Genomic DNA, 23,588 nt, shown 5'->3' with positions numbered 1-23,588 from the left:
TTCTGTAAAATGAACCGTTCTTTTAGAAATAACGCTTGAAGCGACTATAGATTTTTAGTGTTATGCCTGCGAAGTCAATTTTTTAAATAAAATAATTTGTATTAACTCGACGGTAAAAAATCGATACCTTTTGATCAGAGTGTCATGTGGACTAAAACTAAAATGGACTTTAAATATATGAAGAGTGCAGCTTGCGTACGCAATTTTTGCTTTGTACCGTAAATACCAAAATCGTTAAAAATAGAAAATTTTGAAGAAGTGTATCTTGCTTGAAATTATAGCAGAGTCTCTTATAGTAGACCGTTTTAAAGGTAATATAATAGAATATACATAAATCTGCGTATAAAGAGTTATAGAACAATTAAGACAACAAGAATTACAGAAGAGAGAAGAAATGATAAGTGGAGAGGCCGACTTAGGATTAGAAACTGGATTGCTACAATGTCCTGGGAACTCCATTTTTTACCTCGCGAAATGCTCATTGCAAGTGATATTTGTTAAAATTGCTTAACCACAAATTTAAAAATATAATACTATAACATACTATTTATAATAATATAATAATAATTGGTAAGATAGTTTCGAAACAAATTCAGATTTTTGCTTTAATCTGGAGCGTTCTAAAAATTGCAAGGCATAGCCAGACGTTGATAAAGATGTTAATAGAGACATGGGGAATCTAAAATTTGCATTCCACGACATGTCTCCTCAACTAAGCAGAAGTCTTTAACGAATTTGTTTCTTGTACTCATACAGAGTAGATCCGAATAAAAATGAAAAAAACAGAAAAGATTCGATTTTACGTACAAAGCGTCTATGTATCTCTTGATACGTATTTCGACTTAATAAGTCTCATCAGAACAGTTATTCATAGCCGTTCTTAACGTGAAAAATAATCTTCTCTGTCTTATTAGGAAGCAACAATAAAATGGCTTCGTTATGGACGCAATAGCGACATCTGATAGAAAAATCGGTAAGATAGTTTCGAAACAAATTCAGATTTCTGCTTTAATCTGGAGCCTTCTAAAAATTGCAAGGCATAGTCAGACGTTGATAAAGATGTTAATGAATAACTGTTCTGATGAGACTTATTAAGTCGAAATACGTATCAACAGATACATAGACGCTTTGTACGTGAAATCGAATCTTTTCTGTCTTTTTCATTTTTATTCGGATTTACTCTGTATGAGTACAAGAAACAAATTCGTTAAAGATTTCTGCTTAGTTGAGGAGACATGTGGAATGCAAATTTTAGATTCCCCATGTCTCTATTAACATCTTTATCAACGTCTGGCTATGCCTTGCAATTTTTAGAAGGCTCCAGATTAAAGCAGAAATCTGAATTTGTTTCGAAACTATCTTACCGATTTTTCTATCAGATGTCGCTATTGCGTCCATAACGAAGCCATTTTATTGTTGCTTCCTAATAAGAGATTATTTTTCACGTTAAGAACGGCTGTCTTTTTCATTTATAATAATAATTATAAAAAATATTATAATTTAAAATAACTACAAAACACAAGGGTTTACTGTTTATTGTTACTGTCGCATGAAAACTTGGAAGATTCTTACTTTACTTTTGCATGTGCTTGTAAGAGTTGCTCGCCACTACCCGCCAGTAACTCTTTACGCATGCCATTTTATTGTATTGGCGCGCCAACAACTACTGACGCCAGCAAATCAATGCGTATAAACTAGCCTTTAGATTTCTTATGAATCTCCGAGTATTCGATGACTTGCTTCCAACTAGACAAGATTCCACGTTCATATTATACTAAAAGTATAATGTAAGAAAGTAAAAGGTTAAAAGTAAAACCATAACTTACGCTATTTTTTTTCTAGGCCCTTCGTATGATTGATATTTTCATCTCCCCTAAAAATCGTATTTCACAGCAACTACGAATATGTCAGTTTTACAATGTAAATATGACATAAAAGATTAACTACCTTGATAACAGAATACAATAAAATAATCGCTGACCGTTAGTAATAACTGAATACAATAACATAATTGACCTAACTCTAAATATAAATGCAAAGCAAAATAAATAGAATTTACCAGGCTTATCTATTTATGCTAATAATCGTTATGTCGGTCCATTTATGAAACTAAATGAAATTTTGAAATATGTTTTAAAGTACGAGTAATTTATGAATGGATCATTCAAATAGCACAGATTAAATTTAAAATACAATTTTTTACTTTTCTTCCTTTAATAGTAGTTCAGACCACTGTCTTTTATATTATCTCAGTTTACTTTGCATTGCTTACGTCAAGAAACGATTCCGATTCTTATGGTAATTAGCCGCCGGCTTGCTATTCTTCCTTCTGCATCCATTTCGTCGTCCTAATCTCAGCACTTTATCTCACTATTTTCTAAATTCTTAATTTTTTCTGAGTCGTTTGTAATTTTGTATTTGTACAGTTTCAAAGAAGTAAGAGGGGCGGCCAAAGACGATCAAAGTCTGGGAGTTAAAGATAATCCAACTGATGCAACTACTGAGAAAACAAATGAGCCCAAATCTCCTCATATATTCATAGATAAAGTAAAAGATATCAATCCTCTAACGACTATATTAACCAATTTATGTCCGAATCAGTGCATATTAAAAGCCTTAGGAGCGGAACAAGAAGAAGTCAAAGTACAACCAAATTTCAGAGAAGCTTATTCTAAAATCACCAAATTTTTTATAGAAAAGAAAACAGAGTTCCGTACGTATAAACTAAAACAAGAAAAAAGCTTCAGGGTTGTACTAAAGAACATACATCATTCGACAGATTCAGATCAAATTAAAAATAGCATAGAACTTTTAGAGCATGAAGTCGAACAAATATGAAACATCAAAAATTATAAAACAAACAATCCCTTACATACATCCTTTGTGGATTTAAAGAGCAATGGAAATAGTAAGAAGATATACGAAACAAAATTCTAAATGAACACGAGTGTAATATTTCAACCCCCCCTACAAGAAGGGTGATACCCCAATGCACTCGTTGCTAGAGATGTGACCACACAAAATTTTCTGTTAATGCAGCTTTAAATATGTTAAATGCACAGCATCACACCAAACTAAAAGATAACATGGTAAAATGCGCAAATTGTTCGAAAACCATCCAGCAAAGTATAGAGCCTGCAAAATTCATAAGGACTTGCAACAAAAGAGATACCTCAGATTAAGAGACAAACGTAAACAGAGATGCACAAAAATCTACAAATCCGGGGGTCACTTACGCACAACTCACATCTGAGCACGCACATGCTGAAAGTAATGATGAGAGACTTATAACACAAATGGGAACAATGACAAACCTGATCATAACACTTGTAACAAAAATATCGAAATGAAGACACAACTATTGAAGATCGCAGAATGGAATTAATTTATATGCTTAAAAAATCAAAATACTCGTATTTATCATTAATAACAATATTGATATTTTACTAGTTGCAGAGACACACTTTGCAAGTAAAAATTACCTAAAAATACCAAAATCTATCACACTAAGCACCCAGATAATACAGCTCATGGGGGAAACAGCAATTATATTACGCATTTCTATAAAACAATATGAACTGAAATGTTATAAGAAGAGACATTGTAGGATTTTATTTTACCCCGTATATATTACACAGAAAAAGATTTTTATTCTTTTTGCGTCGCTAAGATTGGTAATATAAGCATTTTCGAGTCTGCTTAATTTAATTTTATTTGCTATTTCGCATATAAAAGGACTTTCGTTTAAAATGAAACAAAAATATTTATAATCGACAGCGAGAGAAGTCGGTTTCATTGTTGAAGTCATGATGAATTTGGTAATATCGGGAATTTAGTAATGTAAAGTGTATAGCCCAGTCTGGTTATGCAAAAATCATCGATTTCACGGCAAAATTTTTAGCAGATATCTGAAGCTTTTAAGACATAGGTGGGGGTTACTACATAACGAATAGATGAAAAGGTACTCGTATTTTTACCTTGCGTTTTTTTTAACAATAATTTATGGTCACAATTTGATTTTTTGTCTATAAGTTTTTTCCCCTATATTATAAATAAACAATATTTATATCATTTTTTTATATCAAGAATATCTTTATTTTACCGTTTTTTCAATTAAAATATATAAATAATTTACGGAGATATTTGCGCAAAAGCAGTTTTTTTTACACTAATTTATAAATTTTATTAATTTTTTTATTAACAAAATAAAATGTTATTAATACATTTGAACATCGAGGAATAACCATCTTTTAAATTTGTGCGAAATTTCCCCCCGATCGATCAAATAGTTTAAAAGTTATTTAATTTATTTATCCCTGAGGCAAATTATTTAAACTATTGAACTTACCCTACGAATGATGCTAGACACATTTAGCAAATTTCATAGGATTCTTTAAGACCTAAACTATCTCAAAAGTTAAATGCATACTCCGTTTTCATCGAAATTATTTACAAAATAAACGTTTGAAAAAGGGGTATGTTTTTTACTTATAAATAATTGAAATAACTTCTATATTTTCTAAGCTACAGACTTGTACGTTCAACCATTGGATAGCTGGTAAAAAAACTCACATTAAAAAGAACCTTCTATGACCAATAGAAACGAAGTTAGCGACTATTTTTTAAAGAATCATATCTCCATTGTTTATAAACATTAAAAAGTAAAATTTGCACAAATTTTGAATGAAAATCTACACTTTATATTGAAACATATCTATAATATTCATCCAATTTTTCGAAACTTACAGCCTTTCGAAACGAACGTACTTTCGAAAGATCGACATAGGAAATTTAGGAGAAACTGTTTCAGCTCCACGCTCCAAATTTTCGTCAGTCTCAGTGTAGTTTCTTTAGAAAGCAATATACTTATACTTCTGTGAGTAAAATATTTTGTGTATTTTGAACAAAAAATTTTAACTAAAAGTATTTAATTACTTTTTGATTGAAAATTGTAAGTAATATTTAAAATTATTGAATGAATAATTAATTATAATAAATAATTATAAAAAAAAACACAACGATACACTTTCTTTAAATGATTTAAGATACTTACAATTCAACAGAAATATCGGTAAATCATCTTTTAAACTAGAAACTCTGCCACCAACTGAAGGTGCAGCCAAACAGCATGTTGTTCGGGTTTATCATCAATTACAAATGTGGTTAGGTAATAAGTTAGATGCTTGTGCCTATGGTTGGAGACAAAGTGCCACTGGTTTTGAATCAATTTATACTCTAGATAATTTAATTCCCGAAGAGACAATAAAGCACATTACATGAAAATGCACCACAGGTTGCAAAACTACTAGATGTGGGTGCAGAAAATGTGGTTTGAATTGTACGAACTTCTGCATAAATTGTACTGAGGAAAAAGTAGAGGAGAAAATATGCTGAAACCTCGGCACAGTTACGTTTGACGACGACAGGGATTCTGAAGATGTATATTTAGAGACTGATTTAATAAGTGAAGACAAACAACCTGCAACAAAAAGGTTCAGAGCTGACAGTGAAGTCGAATGAATTAACCAAATTTTAACTTTTAAACCAATGTATGTAAAGAAAATAAAGAAAGTTCAATAAACATTGCAAAATATAATAAGACAAGTGATGAAAAAATCGACTTATTTTATCAACGCAGTAACGCAGATTAGATTAATATTGTATATCATAGTTGTACGAAAAATAGAATAAAAATCAATATTGTTAATTATAAAAATACAAACAATTATAATTAATATAAGGAATATAATAATATAATGTGTAAAAAATTGCCTAAAATTTAATTTATAAAATATATAAGTATTATTACATCATTGATATAAAACGAAAAAAAAATATATGTTGATTTTCTGGGATTTACCGAGATTTCCGGAGGGGTGTGAAAATTATGATTAATAATAACAGACTATTTCAGCCAAAATAAAAAAAAATGTTTTTTTACGGTAAATTTCAAATGGACTCAATTTTTCTGAGGTTTCCCATATTTTCTGGCCAGTGAAAACTATGTAGTTATTAATATTTCGACGAGCCCTGAATAAAAAAAGATGCTTCCAGCTGCAATGGAAGCCGAGATAATGTACATTTTCCCTACGTGTTTCAATTTGAAGTTCCGATGTCGAAAAAAAAAAACGGAGCTGAAACAGTTATTCTCTTCACTTTCCTATGTCGATATTTCGAATGTACCTTCGTTTCGAAGGGCTGTAAGTTTTGAAAAATTGAATGAATTTTATAGCTATAAGTTTTAATATAAAGTTTAGAATTTTATTCAATATTTGTGCAAATTTTACTTCTTAATGTTTATAAACAATGGAGATATGATTTTTTTAAAAATAGTCGCTAACTTCATTCCTATTGGTCATAGAAAGTTTTTTTTAATTTGAGTTTTTTTACCAGCTATCCAATGGTTGTACGTACAAGTATGTAGCTTGAAAAATGTAGAAGTTATTACAATTGTTTATTTTGTTTAAGTTTAATAGTTTAAGTCTTAAAGAATCTTATGAAATTAGCTAAATGTGTCTAGCATCATTAATAGAGCAAGTTCAATAGTTTAAATATTTAGCCTCAGGGATAAATACATTAAATTCCTTTTAAACTATTTGACCGATCGGGGGCAAATTTCGCACAAATTTAAAAGACGGTAATTCCTCGATGTTCAAATGTATAAATAACATTTTATTTTGTTAAATATATTCTTGATATAAAAAAAATGATATGAATATTTTTTATTTAAAATATAAGGCAAAAAACTTATAGATAAAAAATCAAATTGTGACTATAAATTATTGTTAAAAAAAAACGCAAGGTAAAAATACGAGTACCTTTTCATCTATTTGTCATCTAGTAACCCCCATCTATGTCCTAAAAGCTTCAGATATCTGCGAAACATTTTTCGACCTTTTTTTTTTAACCAGACTGGGCTAGTAGTGCAGTAGCAGTTAGAGAAGCAAATTGGGTTCTAAACAGGAAAGATCTTTTTTTTTGGGATGGTTCCAAAAAACCGGCAAAATTTTCGTTTTATTCCATTAGTTAGAAGGAGGTGAATTTAATCTCAAAATGCTATTTGGCAGTTTTGGTTTAATGAGTTGGTTAATTATCGAATTGTTATATGCTGTACTCCATTCGAGGGGATTTAAAAAACAGCGTTTCTAAGATTTTAATAGGTCCACATGGTTTTAAGTGAAAATTAAGCAGCCGAGTTTTGAAGAAAACATATTGTTATCATCCAAGATAACCTGAAGCCCAATCCGATGTTTGACCTCTCCACGATTTGTACATTTTGTCTCTCCATGGGTCAATCTAGATCATTTGAGGTTTGTGTGGGACAATGTGTTTGTTTTGTATCCAATTGCAAGGTAATAAACTTTCTTAATACCTTAAAAAGAAATACACAGCCAGTGAAGCAAACTAGTTTTTCTTAAATTTTTTTAAGTAAAATAAAAATTCTTCGTTAATATACACAGATTTGATTTCATGACAAATTAAAAAACTATAAATAAATATAAATTTTATAGATCAGCTAATGTCGTATTTAAGTTTTCTTTTAAATAAAGTTAACCCTGATAATTAATAATTCGGAAAAGTTTGATACTTCATTTCGACATAATATGACAGTCAGCATTTTCCTTTTTCTGTCATTTAGTACATAACCAAAATTTTAAATTCTGTTTTGTTAAAAGGTTAAACTCAATTAAGGTTTGTTGATCAATTTGGATCATTTTATTTAAAATAATGAGTACACAGAAGAGACTAAGGCAAGAATAGGACAGGCAAAAATTCTTTCAACAAACTGAAAAAAGTACTCTGCAGCAGGGACATTTCAATTTCTTTAAAGATAAGACTTCTGAGATGCTACGTGTTCTCCGTATTATTTTATGGGTTGGAGGCTTGGACATTAAAGAAATATGTTTTGGACAGATTAGAAGCCTTCGAATTAAGGGCCTACAGAATATTAAGAATAAGTTGGGTGGATAGAGTCACGAATGTCGAGGTGTTGAGAAGGATGGAAAAAAGAGGTTTTAAATACAATTAAAGTCAGAAAGCTGCAATATCTGGAACATGTCATAAGGGGTGAGCGTTATAACTTGTTGCAATTAATAATACAAGGAAGAATACAGGGTAGAAGGAGTCGCGGAAGAAGACGCATTTCCTGGTTAAACAATTTTAGAGCTTAGTTTTACTGCACTTCTGCTGACCTCTTTAGAGCAGCGGTATCAAAAGAATCCTAATATTGTTAGGTCAGGAGTGCACCAGATTATACATTATATTTACTTGGTTCATGTACAACAAGTTTATTATATTAAAAATTTAATGAGTGATTGTAGATGGCAATTGATTGGAACTCCCGTCGCATGCGACGAGTAAAATTACTAGTCCCATATAAATACAATATTTAAATTAGACATGTCGAAGAAAGTAGTTTCAGAACCTTATTAAGGTTTATAAATATATATTTAGGAATTATATTTGAATAAAAAAATAATAAAAACGAAAATGTTACCATTTAGTCCTACTGTGCCTAGGGACAAGAGCAGCAACGGATCATTTCACAAAAAATGTAAATGATGTAAAACTGGGTCATGTATCATTAAGCCAAAGCAGAAAAAGCTTAATTAAAGCTGTAAAATCAGCCAACGAGTACGATGGGAACAACCCCATTAGGTACAAATACAAGCACACTTTTTATTTCGCAGATGAAATGTTTTTAAAAAGAGTCGAATTGTAATTTCAAATAGTGTATAATAATCGGGCTACTAGAAGATAAATAAAAAGTGTTTGAAGCTAGAAATATTTTTAAAAATGTGGATATATCAAGATCAATAGAAGTCAAAACGGACATTTTCAATTTTGTTCTTCCTGTAAAATATTAACAATCATTTTCTGTCGTAATTGTGTACTGAAAATGTACTAAAATCTTTGAACTGATTATTGAAAATGATATACGGAAATTCAAGTATAAAAATAATTTATTTACTACTTTTTCAAAAAAAATACCCACTACGGAATTCGCTAGACTCCAGAGACATCAATAGGGAAAATTAATTAAAATCCTTTGTAAAAGGTATATATTTAAATATATACCTTTTACAAAGGATTTTAATTAATTTTTTAATATATGGTATACAGCCAAATACAGGAACGTAGATTCCTTGTGGACATCAATAGGACTTTTCATCAAAAAATAGTGTCAACCATTCTTTTCGAATAGACATTTTGTAAACAAACAGGTTGGGTTAGTGATATAAAATATTATAGATAATTAATATAAAAAATACCAAAGATAGTCTAGTTATTGAAAAAATTAAGTTCCAGAATTAGCCAATCAATTTTGGTATAACCGGAAGTAGCAAATAGATGATAATATTTTTATTAAATAGGTTAATCTTTAATACCTTTCGTTCCAATTTTCATGATTCTTTTACCTTCAGTTCTCGAAATATTTCTAATTGGCCGTTTATTTGCCGCAGCCTGTACAGTACACTTATTTTTAAGTTCGGATTCTTACAGCTGAAGTTAAGACAAACATTAAAAAAAAAAAGGTTTCTACGACCAATAGAAATGCATTTAATAGTTAAAAACGGGTGCATTTATAATTTAAAGGCCTATATTTTATAAAGATATAATTTTTTTAAAAACCGATATTTATAGTAAAAAATACGAGTAAAGTTGACTGTTTTTCGAGTAGCCGAATCATCTCGGTTTTGGCTGTCGGCCCCTCCTCCTCCTAAGTGCCTTCTCTGTTGAGGTTGGCGATTAATATGGCAAATTTCTCTCTATTCTGGGCTTGATAAATTAATTCATTTCCTTTTGTGTGGGTCCAATCTCTGATGTTTCGTAGCCAAGATTTTTTCTTTCGTCCTATGCCCCTTTTACCTTCGACCACCAACGCTTCCACTAGCCGTGACCATCGAATGGTTAATTTTGCCTTAACCTTTAACTACGGGCTACGGTGTACTTAGTACACCAGTCGCACTAAATTGGCCGCTATTTCTGATAAGCACTGGTTGCGCACGTGTCCCTCTACCTAACCTATCTCTGATGTGTCAGCTATGAACCTCAACAGTTGTAAAATTGATTGCTGCAGAGATAGACTGACGGTTGTAAAAATTCAGGAGTAGTTTACCAGTGGTGTATGTAGTACACCAAGCACCTAGTTATGTAAGTAATTTTTGTGAGATTTATATTACGTTTATCTACTAAAAAATAGCATTATTAATGTATAGCGACTTATATGTAACAAAAGCTAGACATTTTGCAACGTTTTGAATAAAAGAATTTGTAATTTGTTATTAAAATTTTAATAAAACTTTCATTTTATTATAATAAAACTAGTTTTATGATTATACATTTGATCAAATATTTTATTTTAGCATTTTCTCATAACTTAATATACCGTTATCTAATTGGATATTTGTGAGTACCTATTATTGGACTATTTAACGACCTTCTAGTTGTTTTTGTGGTCTTGTTTTTTAATGTTCTTTTTTCCATAGCAATACGGTCATGTCTCTTTGAAATATTAATTAGAAATAAATAATAAAAATTACAAACGTTGCCTCTATATATTTCTCGTAACGTTTATAAATCGAGAGGTACTACAAAATATTTACTTTGCAGGGATCGTGTACCAGTCAGAAATCCCCAAAAACTCTCAGAAGATGAACTTAGAGCTATGGCTCAAGCTATATTTGAGGAAGAATCTGATGAAGATGTTGGTGGAGACTCAGATACTTCAGACGACGAGCTAATAGAAAAAACAGAGCACGACACTGAATCAGAAGTTGATCTGAATGACAGAAATCAATATACGATTGACTCGGACACAAACAGTAACATTGAAAACAGTTTAGATCTTGATGAAGACAATGATTATTTTATAGCAAAAGACAGAAAAACTAAAGGGTATAAGAAATCTCTTCTTAGCAAATTTACTAAAACTCCTTCAAAAAATATTGTCAAGATATTTCCTGGGCCAACAGTTTGTGCGAGAGATGTTACTATGGAACTAAGTGCTTTTGAAAAACTCTTTACAAATGAAATCATAGAAAATATAGTTGAATGTATAAATTTGCAGATTGCAAAAATGCGATTAAATTATGAACGGCCAAGACGGGCTAAAGATACGACTAAACAGGAAATCATGGCATTATTAGGATTATTATTTCTTGCAGGGACTAAAAAACAAAATCATACACACTTCCTCGAATTGTGGACAAAAGATGGTACCGGCTCAGAAATCTTTCGAGCCTGTATGAGCGCAGATCGATTTTTATTTTTGCTTGCTGCTCTTAGGTTTGACAACAAAGATACTCGAAAGGACCGAAAATCAATTGACAAACTTACTGCCATTCGCTTAACTCTTGATACGTTTATGAAAAACTGTAGCAGCAACTATTCCTTGGGAGAAGAAATGACTATCGATGAAATGTTGATACCTTTTAGAGGTAGATGCAACTTTGTGCAATACATTCTAAGTAAACCTGCAAAGTATGGCTTAAAAGTGTTTGTGTTATGTGACGCGCAGACCTTTTACGTCACCAATTTTAAGGTGTATTGTGGTCAACAACCGGAAGGGCCCTACAAAAAATCTAACACACCAACGGATATTACCCATCGCCTGCTTCAACCTTGGAAAGGTAAAAACCGTAATTTAACATGTGACAATTGGTATACGAGTTATCCGTTGGCAATTGACCTTTTGAAGGAAAAGATAACGATGGTTGGCACACTTAAACGAAATAAAAGGGAACTACCTCCAGAGTTTTTACCAAGAAAAAACACATTAATTGGATTATCCACTTTTGGTTTTCAAAAAGAAGTTACCATTGTATCCTACACACTAAAAAAAATAAAGCTGTCATTCTCCTATCTACCATGCACAGTAATTCTACAGTAGATCCCGAAACAGGAAAACCAATGATAATTTAAGACTATGATTCACATAAAGGAGGCGTAGACACTGTAGGCAAAATGTGCAGTTCCTATTCGATATCCCGAAGAACACGAAGATGGCCAATGGCATTGTTTTTTCAACTCCTGAATATTGCCGGAATTAACAACCAGATCCTGTACAATGCTGCCAACATCGACAATCCTCAAAAATATAGAAGAGTTTTTCTAAAAGAATTATCATTGGCATTGATAAGACCTCATATTTCTGAGAGGGCGGAAATACAGAGTTTACCTCTGGATTTAAAAATATTCTTGAAGAAATAAAAAAACGTACAAGACGACCACGATGAAGAACCACCAGCAAAAAAACGGGGGAGGTGCTATTGTTGTGGAAGGAGCAAAAATAGAGTTACAACAATATCTTGCAACAAATGTAATAGAATGGTTTGTAAAGAGCACTCTGTTACAATTTGTGCAAATTGTAATTTAGTAGACGCAAACGAGGAAGAAAACGAAAGTGAATAGCACACATATTCTCAAATATGTTCATTTGTGAATGATTATTTACTCCTAGTTTTTAGATTTATATACTAGTTTTATAATATTTTTAATGTTAAGCTAATACACAAGAATCTCAAGAAGGTTATTTTTAGAGAAAAAGAAGTGGTTGAGTTTTTGTTCTTATATTTGTTGCTAATCTTTATATTTTCGTTATGTATTATTTTTTATGTTAAGACATTCCCTTAAATATATGCCTACGTTTATTATATACAATATATGTACTAAAAATACCTAGTTGTGGCTTTTATTTGCGTTTTTAGTCGGTGGTGTACAAAATACACCGCGCACGTAGTTATGACTAATGGAGGGGCGCCCGTAGTTAAAGGTTAAATAGACAATTAAAAAAACGTAACATGAAAATAAAAAGCTTGTCAATACCAAAAATGTTAACAATAATCTTGACTATTATCCAAAGCAACAAGATTTTTGTAGTGAGTCCTCGTCTGCAGCGTTCGCAGAAGAATGTCCTCCTCCTCTATCCTTTATCCTTCGTAAGGATGTGGTGAGTGTAATGTTTGCTATCCATTCTTCTCTCTCCTGGGCGCGGTGTGCTGCCTCAGACAGAGAGTAACCGGTAGCGCACCTTATTTGGTCTGACCAACGGAGTGGCGATCTTTCTCGAGTTCTTTTACTATCTACCTTGCCGTCAACCACCAACCTCTCCATGCCTTCCATTTATCTGGTAACGTGTCCAAAGTACCTCAATATATTTTTTGGTTGATGATTGTGGTAAGCCTAGTATTAATGTCGAGTTCTGTCAATATTGAGACATTTGTGTCCGTACTAGGCGCAGTTTCGTGTTCCTGGTTATGTCCGTATCTTTCCAGATTTTAGTAAGTTTGACCGTTGCTGACCTGGCGATTGTAAGGAGTCGACTTATCTCTTCTTCGCATCCACCATTGTTTGTGTAACACCAAAAGAATTTGTACCAGTGATAAAAATGGCGACTGCCGTCCCACACTCCAGCTATATCTCATAATGAAAGTTTAGTCGACAAAGATTCATCTGCTTATCAATTAGGTAAGTCTACGGTCAACTACATGGTCACTTCGTCCATAAACATTGCTGAAGTCAATCACGCTAAGATGTATACCAAAAAGGGAACAATTATAAAGAGAACAAACAATGAGAAAGCACCTGCCGGAAAAAAAAGCGGAAATTATAATCTGTCTCTAGTGACCACAAAATAAAAAAATCCTGTAATAACAACACCTGCATGCTAAAGTGTTCAGAAGTGATAAACGAAGCTATATGAGAAGATATTAACAAGCAGTATTGGGGACTTAACAAGCAAGTTCAACGTTTTTTTTTTCACGGTAATGTTAAACAACTAAACAAAAGAAAAAATACTGATGGAACTGATTCGCGTCGCAAATATTCGGACAAATATTTCCTACAGGATGCTAACGGATTAGATATGTAAGTATGTAAAACTTTTTTCCTTGCCACGTTAGGCTGTGACAAAAGTAATGATCGATTTTTGAAAAGTATTAGAGAAACTTTTAATAATAATGCTATTATTCTCAAATAAGACCAATAAGGGCATCGACCAGCTCTTAATTTTATTGACAAACAATCGATGGTTGAACATATAAAATCTTCACGACCTACTGTATCTCAAAACGTCGGGAGCATACTCCAAATCGTCTATACTTACCATCGGATATTTCAATTACAATGATGTACAATGACTATAAAATAGAGAATCCTTATTGTCAGGGTAGTTATCAGCTCTATCGTCAGAAAATTGTAAAACTTAACATATCGTTTGCACAACTTGGCTGTGCAGAGTGTTTCCAGTGTGCATCGTATGATCTCCATAAGACCGAAGCCAATCATATTAATCCAACAGACAATTGTGTAATATGTGAAAACTATGTAGGTCACAGAAATAATAAATAAATTACTACTATGAAAGAGTATGAAAGAGATGCGAAATCGCAACTAATATCATCAGATCTCATAGTTTCAGCAGATCTTCAGAAAGTGATAATGCTTCCAAAAGCAGATACGTTTAAAGAAGTCATTTTTACTAAGCGCATAATTGCTTTTAACAAAAGTTTTGTTGCTGTCATTAAAGGGACAAGAAAACACCAATATGTAAAAAAATCGTATGATACAGAAGATTTGACAGAACTAAACTTTTTAACTGTAGGTGCGTTTAAAACTAGTGTGGCACTTTCATCTCCATGAACATCTTATCAAGGGATTAGTCAAAGAAGAAAGCAAAATTTGCTGAATAACCTGCAAGCTACAATTTCAGCCAACAGGAGAAACTTCTACATTACATTAGAGGGACACATTAAGTTTTTTTATATGTAAAACAATGGTAAAAACAACAAAAAATAGCAAAACTGGTAGATAGGACCTGTCAGCTTAGCAGGGCAGAACTTTAGTTCTAACAATCGGATTAAAGTTAACCAAAAGCCATTATGTTTATTTTTTCAAAAGGAATAATTTTCATTTTGGTACAAATTCAATATCTCTAATAGTTCAGGAGATACAATCATTTAAACAGTCTAAATAACAAATTATCTGACGGGTGTTCAGCCTGGTACCCTAGAAAAATCGATTATACGCACCAAAAAATAAAAGTGCATGCTGAACACCCCCCTTTTTCCTAAATAATAATAAAGTCGAAGAAATACTTTACTCACAAAAATAAACGTTAATGTGTAACCAGCTCCTTTTTAAGATTTTAAATAAATAACAAGTACCACGAAATTCCAGCGAGATTTATGTTTCCGTATAAAAGCAGAAATCTAATAAATACCTTTTTGAACCAAAATAAATAGAAAATAAACTCAATCCTCCATATACGCCAATAAAGCAAGTGCCGAGGTAACGTTTGATCAAATATTCGAAAACATTCAACTTAGAAAGACGTATATCAAAGTAGAAAATAGAAAAACATGCCCTTGTAGTTTTACGTGTGCTCTACATTGGCCCAGCATTTTGAATAATGTAAAGAGAACTACACTGGTGTCATGAAATATGCAAACTTGATTTATACAAGCGTACAGCATCGGGGTAATTTACACCACTGTTACGCTCCATTGCGATGTCCTCGAGATGGAGGGTTATGGGGGACGTAATGAAAAATTCAGGTATTAATTAATGACAAAAGTTACTAATTTGCTTGGTACTGTAAACACAGTTATGAGGGTTGGGAGCAACACAACAAGCCTTTTCGGGTCTAAATGTTTAAAAATCACAGCAATATTAAGAGCGTAATGGAGTTGGCCTAAAATGGTGTCTGTAGTAATTAAAAGGCATTATTAGGTAGTTGAACAAAGCATAATATGTTACAGGGTAGTTAACTCTACGTATATGGTTTCATTTATATATATATATATATATATATATATATATATATATATATATATATATATATATATCAGATTAAGAAGTTTACTAACATACTTTTCTTTTAAATAATTGCTAATCTTATCAGTAATTTTGTTTGTTGTTTATAGAAATATTCTTTATTGAAAGGAATATTCATTTTTTTTTTGTAATAAATATAATTTTTTGTCAGATGTATGTGATGACTTATGTTCAGTATTAGCGTTCTATTTGAAAAGCATTTTTAACGTCTACTCAAAAAAATATTACAATAAGGTAAGCGTTGTAGACTGAATTGATGCTTTGTTCTTCGATATTTAATGAAATTATTTAGTTATTTTTACATGTTTATACAATAATCTACTTAAACTGCAATTAATTGAGATTCACTGTGTAAACACAACAAAAAACCACTACACTGTGTAATGCTTTTATTTGAATGATGTTCATTCGGTTATATCTTCACTCTTATTGACGAAACATAGCAAGCAAGCAAGCAATAGTATATTGAACCCAGCCGGATTTGCACACACATAAGAATGACATTCGGGTGCTTTAATTCATTGGAACGAGAGGTCCTCCACTTCTCGATAGCATGCCGTTGGGCAGCGTTGTTTGAGGGTTCAAATCAGCAGAATGGAACTCTTGGGCACATGAACTTTTACATGATAACCTACCCAGAACTATACAGGACAGCATAAGGCGCTTTAGTCCCGCTATCTCTAGTGATTTATCATTGAACTGTATTGCTTGCTCGGGCGCCGAGTGCTCTCTTCGAGCTAGGCTCAGTTCAGCGACACAGCGCACGAGAGTGTGGGCACGTCTTGCTAGTTTTTATGGTTTTGTTAATGTTTTTTTTGTAACTTGCGTCTTTTGTTACTGTTTTATTTTTTTTATGACCGAGGCAGTTTTTTTTGAGGGCTGTCGGAAGCACATTTACAATAAACATTAGTAAATACACTACAATGCCAAAGGTGAGTGCATTGTCTTCTTTTGACAGAGCTACGATTACCTAAACTTTATTACGGTTTATTAATATTTGCTGATTTTGTTTTCTGTGCTCCCATCTATGGTACATATCATACCTTTAGGCCTTTCGTCTACTGGATCCGGAAAACTGCAAACTGCGAAGGTGCGAATTCAGACGAATACCGATAACGAAATCGTGCGTACGCCGATCGTCTATTGCCTCAGTATTCATCCGAACTCTATAGTGTAATGATGGCTCTACGGAACGGTCTTTCTGATTCTAATAAAGAATTTTTCTTATAGGAACAATCTCCTTTGATTCATCGACGTGTCAGGCAATATATACAAAGAAGAAAAGTGTGGGTAAATCCTATTTATGCAAAAAGAAACGAGTTTGGGGAATTGGCTTATTTGTGGTACGATCTCCAAGTCGACGATGAACACCACTTTTCACTATTGTCGAATGAAAAAGGATACATTCCAATACTTCCTAGCCTTCTTCACCTATCTGGAAATTTCATTTCAGTAGAAACCTCCTTCCACAGCTGTTTTTGTACATTTCGCATCTGGTGCTTCTATTAACGTTGATTCCATAGATATTTTCTCTCCAATATGAGCAAAATTAACCATTCTCAGTCCATTGTGTCAATTTCACCTGATTCAAGTTTCGCACTATTTCGCAATTAGACCCCAACAGGTTGGGATCGGATCCGGCATCGTCCGAATTAGGACAAAAACGTACAAACGGTACGGGTCTAGTGGACTCGCTCCTCTCCTAGACACGTGTTTGGATCTTTAGTCCGTTTTCAACCGAATTTGGACAAATTTATTTCGCAGCTTTCCAGATCCAGTGAACCGGAGGCCTTATACCTCTCGTAGGATCTGTTTTGGGTGGTTTTATAACTCAGCTACTTTTGTTCTGGATTTTTCTTCGATCATATCTAGTACCCTTATTTGTTTCAGATCTCTGAGTAGGAAAAGTTCAGCGACGTAACTAGGAAAATTTGCAGCTTCTCTAAGGTAGTTGTTGTGTGCTACTTGTATCCTCTTTTTGTAGTTATGACTTATTTGTCCCCACGTAAGAGGTGCATATGTTATTATTGGTAGTATGATGCTGTTTATGAGTCTTAAATTTGCTTTCATAGCTAATCTTTTTCTTCCTGTAAGTCCTCTTATTGCGGCTCTGACTGTTGCTGTTTTCTGGACTGTCGCATTAACATGTGATATCAATGTAAGACCTTGGTCCATTATGACTCCTAGCTATTTATTTTTTTTTTTGTCATTCGATGGGTCTGTCTTGTAGTGTTAGCTGTTCTTCTTGGTTACACCTACTCTTTTTAAGAAAACTGCTTGGATCTTTTCTGGATTTATTGCTATTTTCCATTGGATACTCTATTCTTTTATTGTATTGAGTATCGTCTGTAGATTTATTATAGCTATATCCCGGTTTTTGTTGTGCTAGAAACCTGTATAATATATTTGTAACATAGTGAAATAAATAAACATTAAATAAAGATACAAATACTATCTTGCTTACGGCTGGAAGTAAGTGAATTGGCCTGTAATTTTTTCGGAAATATGGCTTCTTTCCTGGCTTTGTGATCATAATTACATATGCTTTCTTCCATCGGTTTTGGAAGAGCCTATGTCTTAGAATTACGTTTAGGTAATTTTTTCTATCTATTTCTTTCATGTACTTGTCCCTCTTTTGCCTTCTACGTTCTATTGGTGCCCGTTTGACTTGTCTATTTAGTCGGGTTTGTACAATTTTTATCTTCCTGATTACTTGTTCTTCTGGCTCTCTTTTTTGCTTTATTTTTTTCACTTAATATTTCTTTTATTTTCTGATTAATGTATCTAAATATTTTCATGTGAATTTCATACTCTTTTTGAGTAGAGCTATTTTTAGTGTTTCTTTTATAATGTTTTTGAGATCTACGACCTTTTTTGTTCTATTTTCTATAGTCTAGAACTATATCCAAATGGATTCATAGAGCATTTCCTACAGAGTGGGTTGTTTCGATATCAATTGCCAAGGTGTTTTCTTTGTTTACTAGATATTTATTCAATGTTATTCCATTTTTGTTTATAGCTCTATCGTTCTAATTAGAGGATCTGGTGTTTAGGTTTTCTATTATTATGGACGGTTCTTCTACGTTCAGGAATGCATCCATGTCAATGTCGTTTAAAGGATCTGTTGGACTTAGATATGCATACTGTGTACTTCGTAAAATGTACCTAACAAAAAATAAAAATTATGAAAGCAGATTAATGAATTGAGGGCTCAAATATTCCACCTCCTTGTGCCAAACAGTAACCAAATCTGTCATACAGATTTTTCCTCATATTTTGGAGTAGGGCATTTTGGTGTAATGCTTGCAGAGAAATGAAGTATTTTTGCCCTTAATTCGACTAGGTTTGTGGCCCTTTTAAACTAACGCCCATAAATGTTTTCTTTGAGAAAACCCCAAAAAAAGAAATCGTTAGGCGCTAAGTCACAGGATCTAGCGGGCCATTTAATTGTACCACGTGTACTTATCAGTCAATCAGGAAACGTTTGATTGAGGAAGTCAATAGTTGCTCTAGAGTTGTGAGTGGAACACCAATCCTGTTGGAAATAAACCTAAAAATTAACGGGAAGGCGTCGAACTGCCAGAATGATCTCATTCTATAAATGTTGTAAATATTTGGGCCCGTTTAGGTTTCCATCGATAAAAAATGGACCGACAATATGGCCTAACATCCCAGTCCAAACATTTAACTTTTGCTGATGCTGCGTTCGCACTGCAACTCTGAGGTGCTTATTGTTCCGAGAATAATACCTTGCAACGGATGGATTGTGTTTTTAATGTAATAAAAATCAAGATTCGTCATAAAATAAAAGATTTTTTGAAAAGTGTACATTTTTATTCTGTTTATCTTATCATTCTTTTTGAGAACTCGCTAGACAGTTCGACCTTTCACTTCCCTAGCAATTTGTACACTATTGCAGGTTTCACTAGCTTCCACAAAAGCACAAATATCAATATTCCTGTTTTGACGCTCCTCATCGACAGGTCTAACACGTAATTAATTACCTTCATGACACTTTTTACAACTACTTATACATACCGAAGTTTGAAAATGTTTAATGGTATTTTTCACTGTTGTAACACTTGGTGATGGTCAATTTTCGAAGGCAACAATAAATAAATCAATTACTTCGCGTATCGAATGACCTGAAGGTACCATGTTACAAGTTGTACCTTTTCTTGGACGGTATACAACGTAATAGGCATTTTATTAATTATTTGTTTATTCTTTTAGAACTTCGTTTGAAATTTTTAATGTCAATGTGACAATTACGACAATTCGTACCTACTGTGAAATGAATATAGAGGTGGAAACATGTAACATATCACAACGATTGCCATTGTGTTGTATGGTCAATAAAACAATGTCGTGATCAGTATAATAAAGTTGGCAAATAACTAATATTAATAATATATTATATGCTTGTTATTTTTCAAGCTTTATAATAAAGCACATTTGAAAATTGTACTTTTTGTACCTCTTTAACAGATGACAACGGTTCCAACGGTCTCCCATTTCGTTTTTCTACTTCAAAGTACTCGATTAAATTTAAAACTTCTGCTTGTGAGGTAAGAGTTTTTCCAGGCGTAATCTAAAAAAATTCAATAAATGTTTTTGTTTTTTTATTTTTTTCACTTTTGCGGAAACTTAAGGCCCGTTTTCACACTACGTCTTATTGTACGTTTTGTGGGTCATATAAAACGTACGACAAAATGTACGTTTTGTCCAGTGTATACACACTACGTTTTTCCTTCCGTTTTCTACCTCATTTCTAATTCAGAGTCTTGAGTTGTGTGAAGTTTGTTTAGTGTTTTTTTTTTATTATGGAGGAAACACGGCTGCTTTCTTTTATTTTTTCAACTATAAAGATACTACGGCTGAGGAAAAATGGGATGAAGAGGGAAAAGACAAGATGATCAAGAGAGTGGGCTTCTAAAAAGAAGCCAGTATTCCCACGTCTCGTTACTAAAAGAGGCGAACCAGATGACTAGCGCAATTATTTGCGAATGGACATCAGCCTATTGTCAATTGATAGAGTTGGTAACACCATACATAGTACAGCGTTAAGCCAAATAATTCCTGAAACCTGTAATGCAATCTACTTGGTTTTAAAACATAACTTCTTAAAAACTTTTATAAAATTCAATAAATTCCCCGAGAAAATGGGTGGGTGCATTGCCGCAAATCTGACATTATTAGACTTTTTTGGGAAACATGAAAATAACGTTTTATCCTATCAGTTTTCGCAAAACTATGCTTCTCCCATCATTTCTACGATCTGACCTTGGATTTCATTTCGATTCGACAAGACGTACGTTTTGCTGTTTACATGCCACGTTTTATTGTATAGGATTTGTCCTATCCAACAAAATGTACAATAAGACGTAGCGTGAAAACCGGCCTTTAAACAAAATCATTCCTTAACTGTGTGAATGAGGTTAACTTTGTATGTAAATTAGTGACAATATAAAATATACTTACTATAAAATTTCAAACTTAAATATAAAACTAGTTGTAAAAACAACTGTTTGTGTAATTAAATAACTTCTAAATGCATAAACAGAACAATATACCAGCAAAAAATCCAACAAACTGACAGCCAAAAGTAAACAAACCAGAAACGTTTGTAAACAAATTGTACTTAAAATCTGATAACGTCCCCAAGCCCCTTTTTCGTACCTATCCCTTTCTGATGTACTGAGTCTAGAGCATTCATAAAAATAACATGTGTCTTTACTTAATAACAGGCGGTAGCTGGTTTATCTTTCAATTTTCTATCAGTCAAGTTGACCTCGTTAAACAATTAGAAAGCATTAATGCTTTCTTAATAAGTAATTCTAGAACAAACTATGCATTTGAAAGGACTTTTAGTTTAAGTATCTTTTGATAATTATATTTTAAGGTTCTTTTTGAAACCTTATGTTTCTCTAATGAGTTAAAGTTTTCTTTTTATCATATTTGATTTTATGCAGAATATTTTCATGTGATCAATATTTCTCATAAAAATATGACAGTCAGTAACCTTTTAACTAATTTCTAAACTTACAAAACTACCAATAACAAGATCCCAATTTTACATAATAAACCTTAATAAAGCTAATAATAATATTAAAAGTGAACAAAAAATTATATCTATGGATATTATGCCTTTATTGATTATATCATCTTTTGGTCTACGGTTAAAGATCCAGTTCGTATATTTTTAAGCCAATATTTCTTGATAGCGTTGGGATATTCTACCGTTCCATTGTACTGAATTAGCTTTAACCGCGACCATAAAAACGTGACTAAATTCCTAAGGAGGTTTAAATAAAAAAACTAAAAATACACTGGTGAAAATGTATATATACATATATATATATATATATATATATATATATATATATATATATATATATATATATATATATATAAATATATATATATATATATATATATATATATATATATATATATATATATATATATATATATATATATTTATATATTAATAGGGAATGATCACTATCGTATAAATACCTCAATACAGGACCTGGCGAAGGACTGCACAAAGAGAGATCTATAGCAGAAAATGTACATTGTATGAATGAACCTAGTGAATTTACCAGTGTTTAAAGTTTAAAGTTTAAAGTATCATTAAATATCATTTAATTACATTACTAAAATAAAGGATGTTCCATTTAAAAAAACTCAAGAAATACTCAGTCCATAGTAACAATAAATATTTTGCTATGTTAACAATTGTATAATATATAGACTATATGTTTTAGAAATTTACAAGGAAACTAAATTCCTGTAGCTAGCTATATACCATGTATTACAAAAAATTTATTTAAAAATTCCTTTATAAAAGGTATATATTAAAACACCCTCTCGGGCTACATCACAGAACGTTTTCAGAATCAATATTTCATCATCAGTGTTATCTAGATGTACATGTTTGAAGCCACTAAATACTTGGGCAAAAACCCTTTAAATGTTGTTAAATTAAATTGGAATTACACTAATTGACTTTATATACTAGGATGTTTAAGTTTAACATGGCAACGTAAGACTCTACTGGAGGTTGCTAGTCCTGAGACAAAGTGTCTACGTGATAGCAGCTCCAGTTAGGGTGTTTTAATATACCCTTGTCTAAAAGAATTTTTAAATAAATTTTTTATTTTCAAAATCTTTTAAATATAAATATATTTTTTAATGTCAAATCTCTGAATTCTATAGGGCGTTTAGACCCAAAAGTGTAAAGATATATAGGGTGTACAAGTTTGTTATACCCTAATGATATGGGCGGCCCTGTATATTTGAAAATATTTCATTCTGTTCTGTCTATGCTGCAACTTTAACCTAAATTATTTTTTTGGATCTTGTACGAAAGCCTTAATAGACTTCCTGGCACTATTGCCGCACCCTATATACGTATATATACAGTAAGGGCCAAAATTATGGAATATAATATCATACTAGTGACGTTTTTCATCTGGATGCGATCGCGAAATCGATGATATTTTTTTAAATGAGAATAGGAATCGACGGGATCGTCGGGACATTTTTATATTCAGTGTTATAAACATTAACACAGTTATTTATACATGATGTTTAGTTCTTTGCAATATGTATTGCACAAAACAGTAATAAATGTCACTTACTTGTTTCCCTAACATTAGGTTCAGTCTCTGTTGATTGTGAATGTGGCCCTGGAAGTATGGGACTACGGCTATCTGCAAATACATAAGTACCATTAACAATAAAGT

The 23,588-nt window shown here is 32.2% G+C and overlaps 1 protein-coding gene across 3 annotated transcripts in view; it reads right to left on the bottom strand.

The window, feature by feature from the left end:
• Sol1 overlaps positions 1-23,588 on the bottom strand; it is a 941,015-nt gene that overhangs the window by 97,244 nt on the left and 820,183 nt on the right. For all 3 annotated transcript variants that reach the window (XM_072532789.1, XM_072532790.1, XM_072532791.1), the window contains one exon: positions 23,484-23,555. In XM_072532789.1, coding sequence (XP_072388890.1) covers positions 23,484-23,555 — 72 coding nt within the window. The remainder of the gene's footprint in view (positions 1-23,483; positions 23,556-23,588) is intronic.

This window comes from Diabrotica undecimpunctata, chromosome 5, assembly GCF_040954645.1.
Source record: "Diabrotica undecimpunctata isolate CICGRU chromosome 5, icDiaUnde3, whole genome shotgun sequence".
NCBI classification, from domain to species: domain Eukaryota; kingdom Metazoa; phylum Arthropoda; class Insecta; order Coleoptera; family Chrysomelidae; genus Diabrotica; species Diabrotica undecimpunctata.
This window is presented reverse-complemented; position numbering and strand designations above follow the sequence as displayed.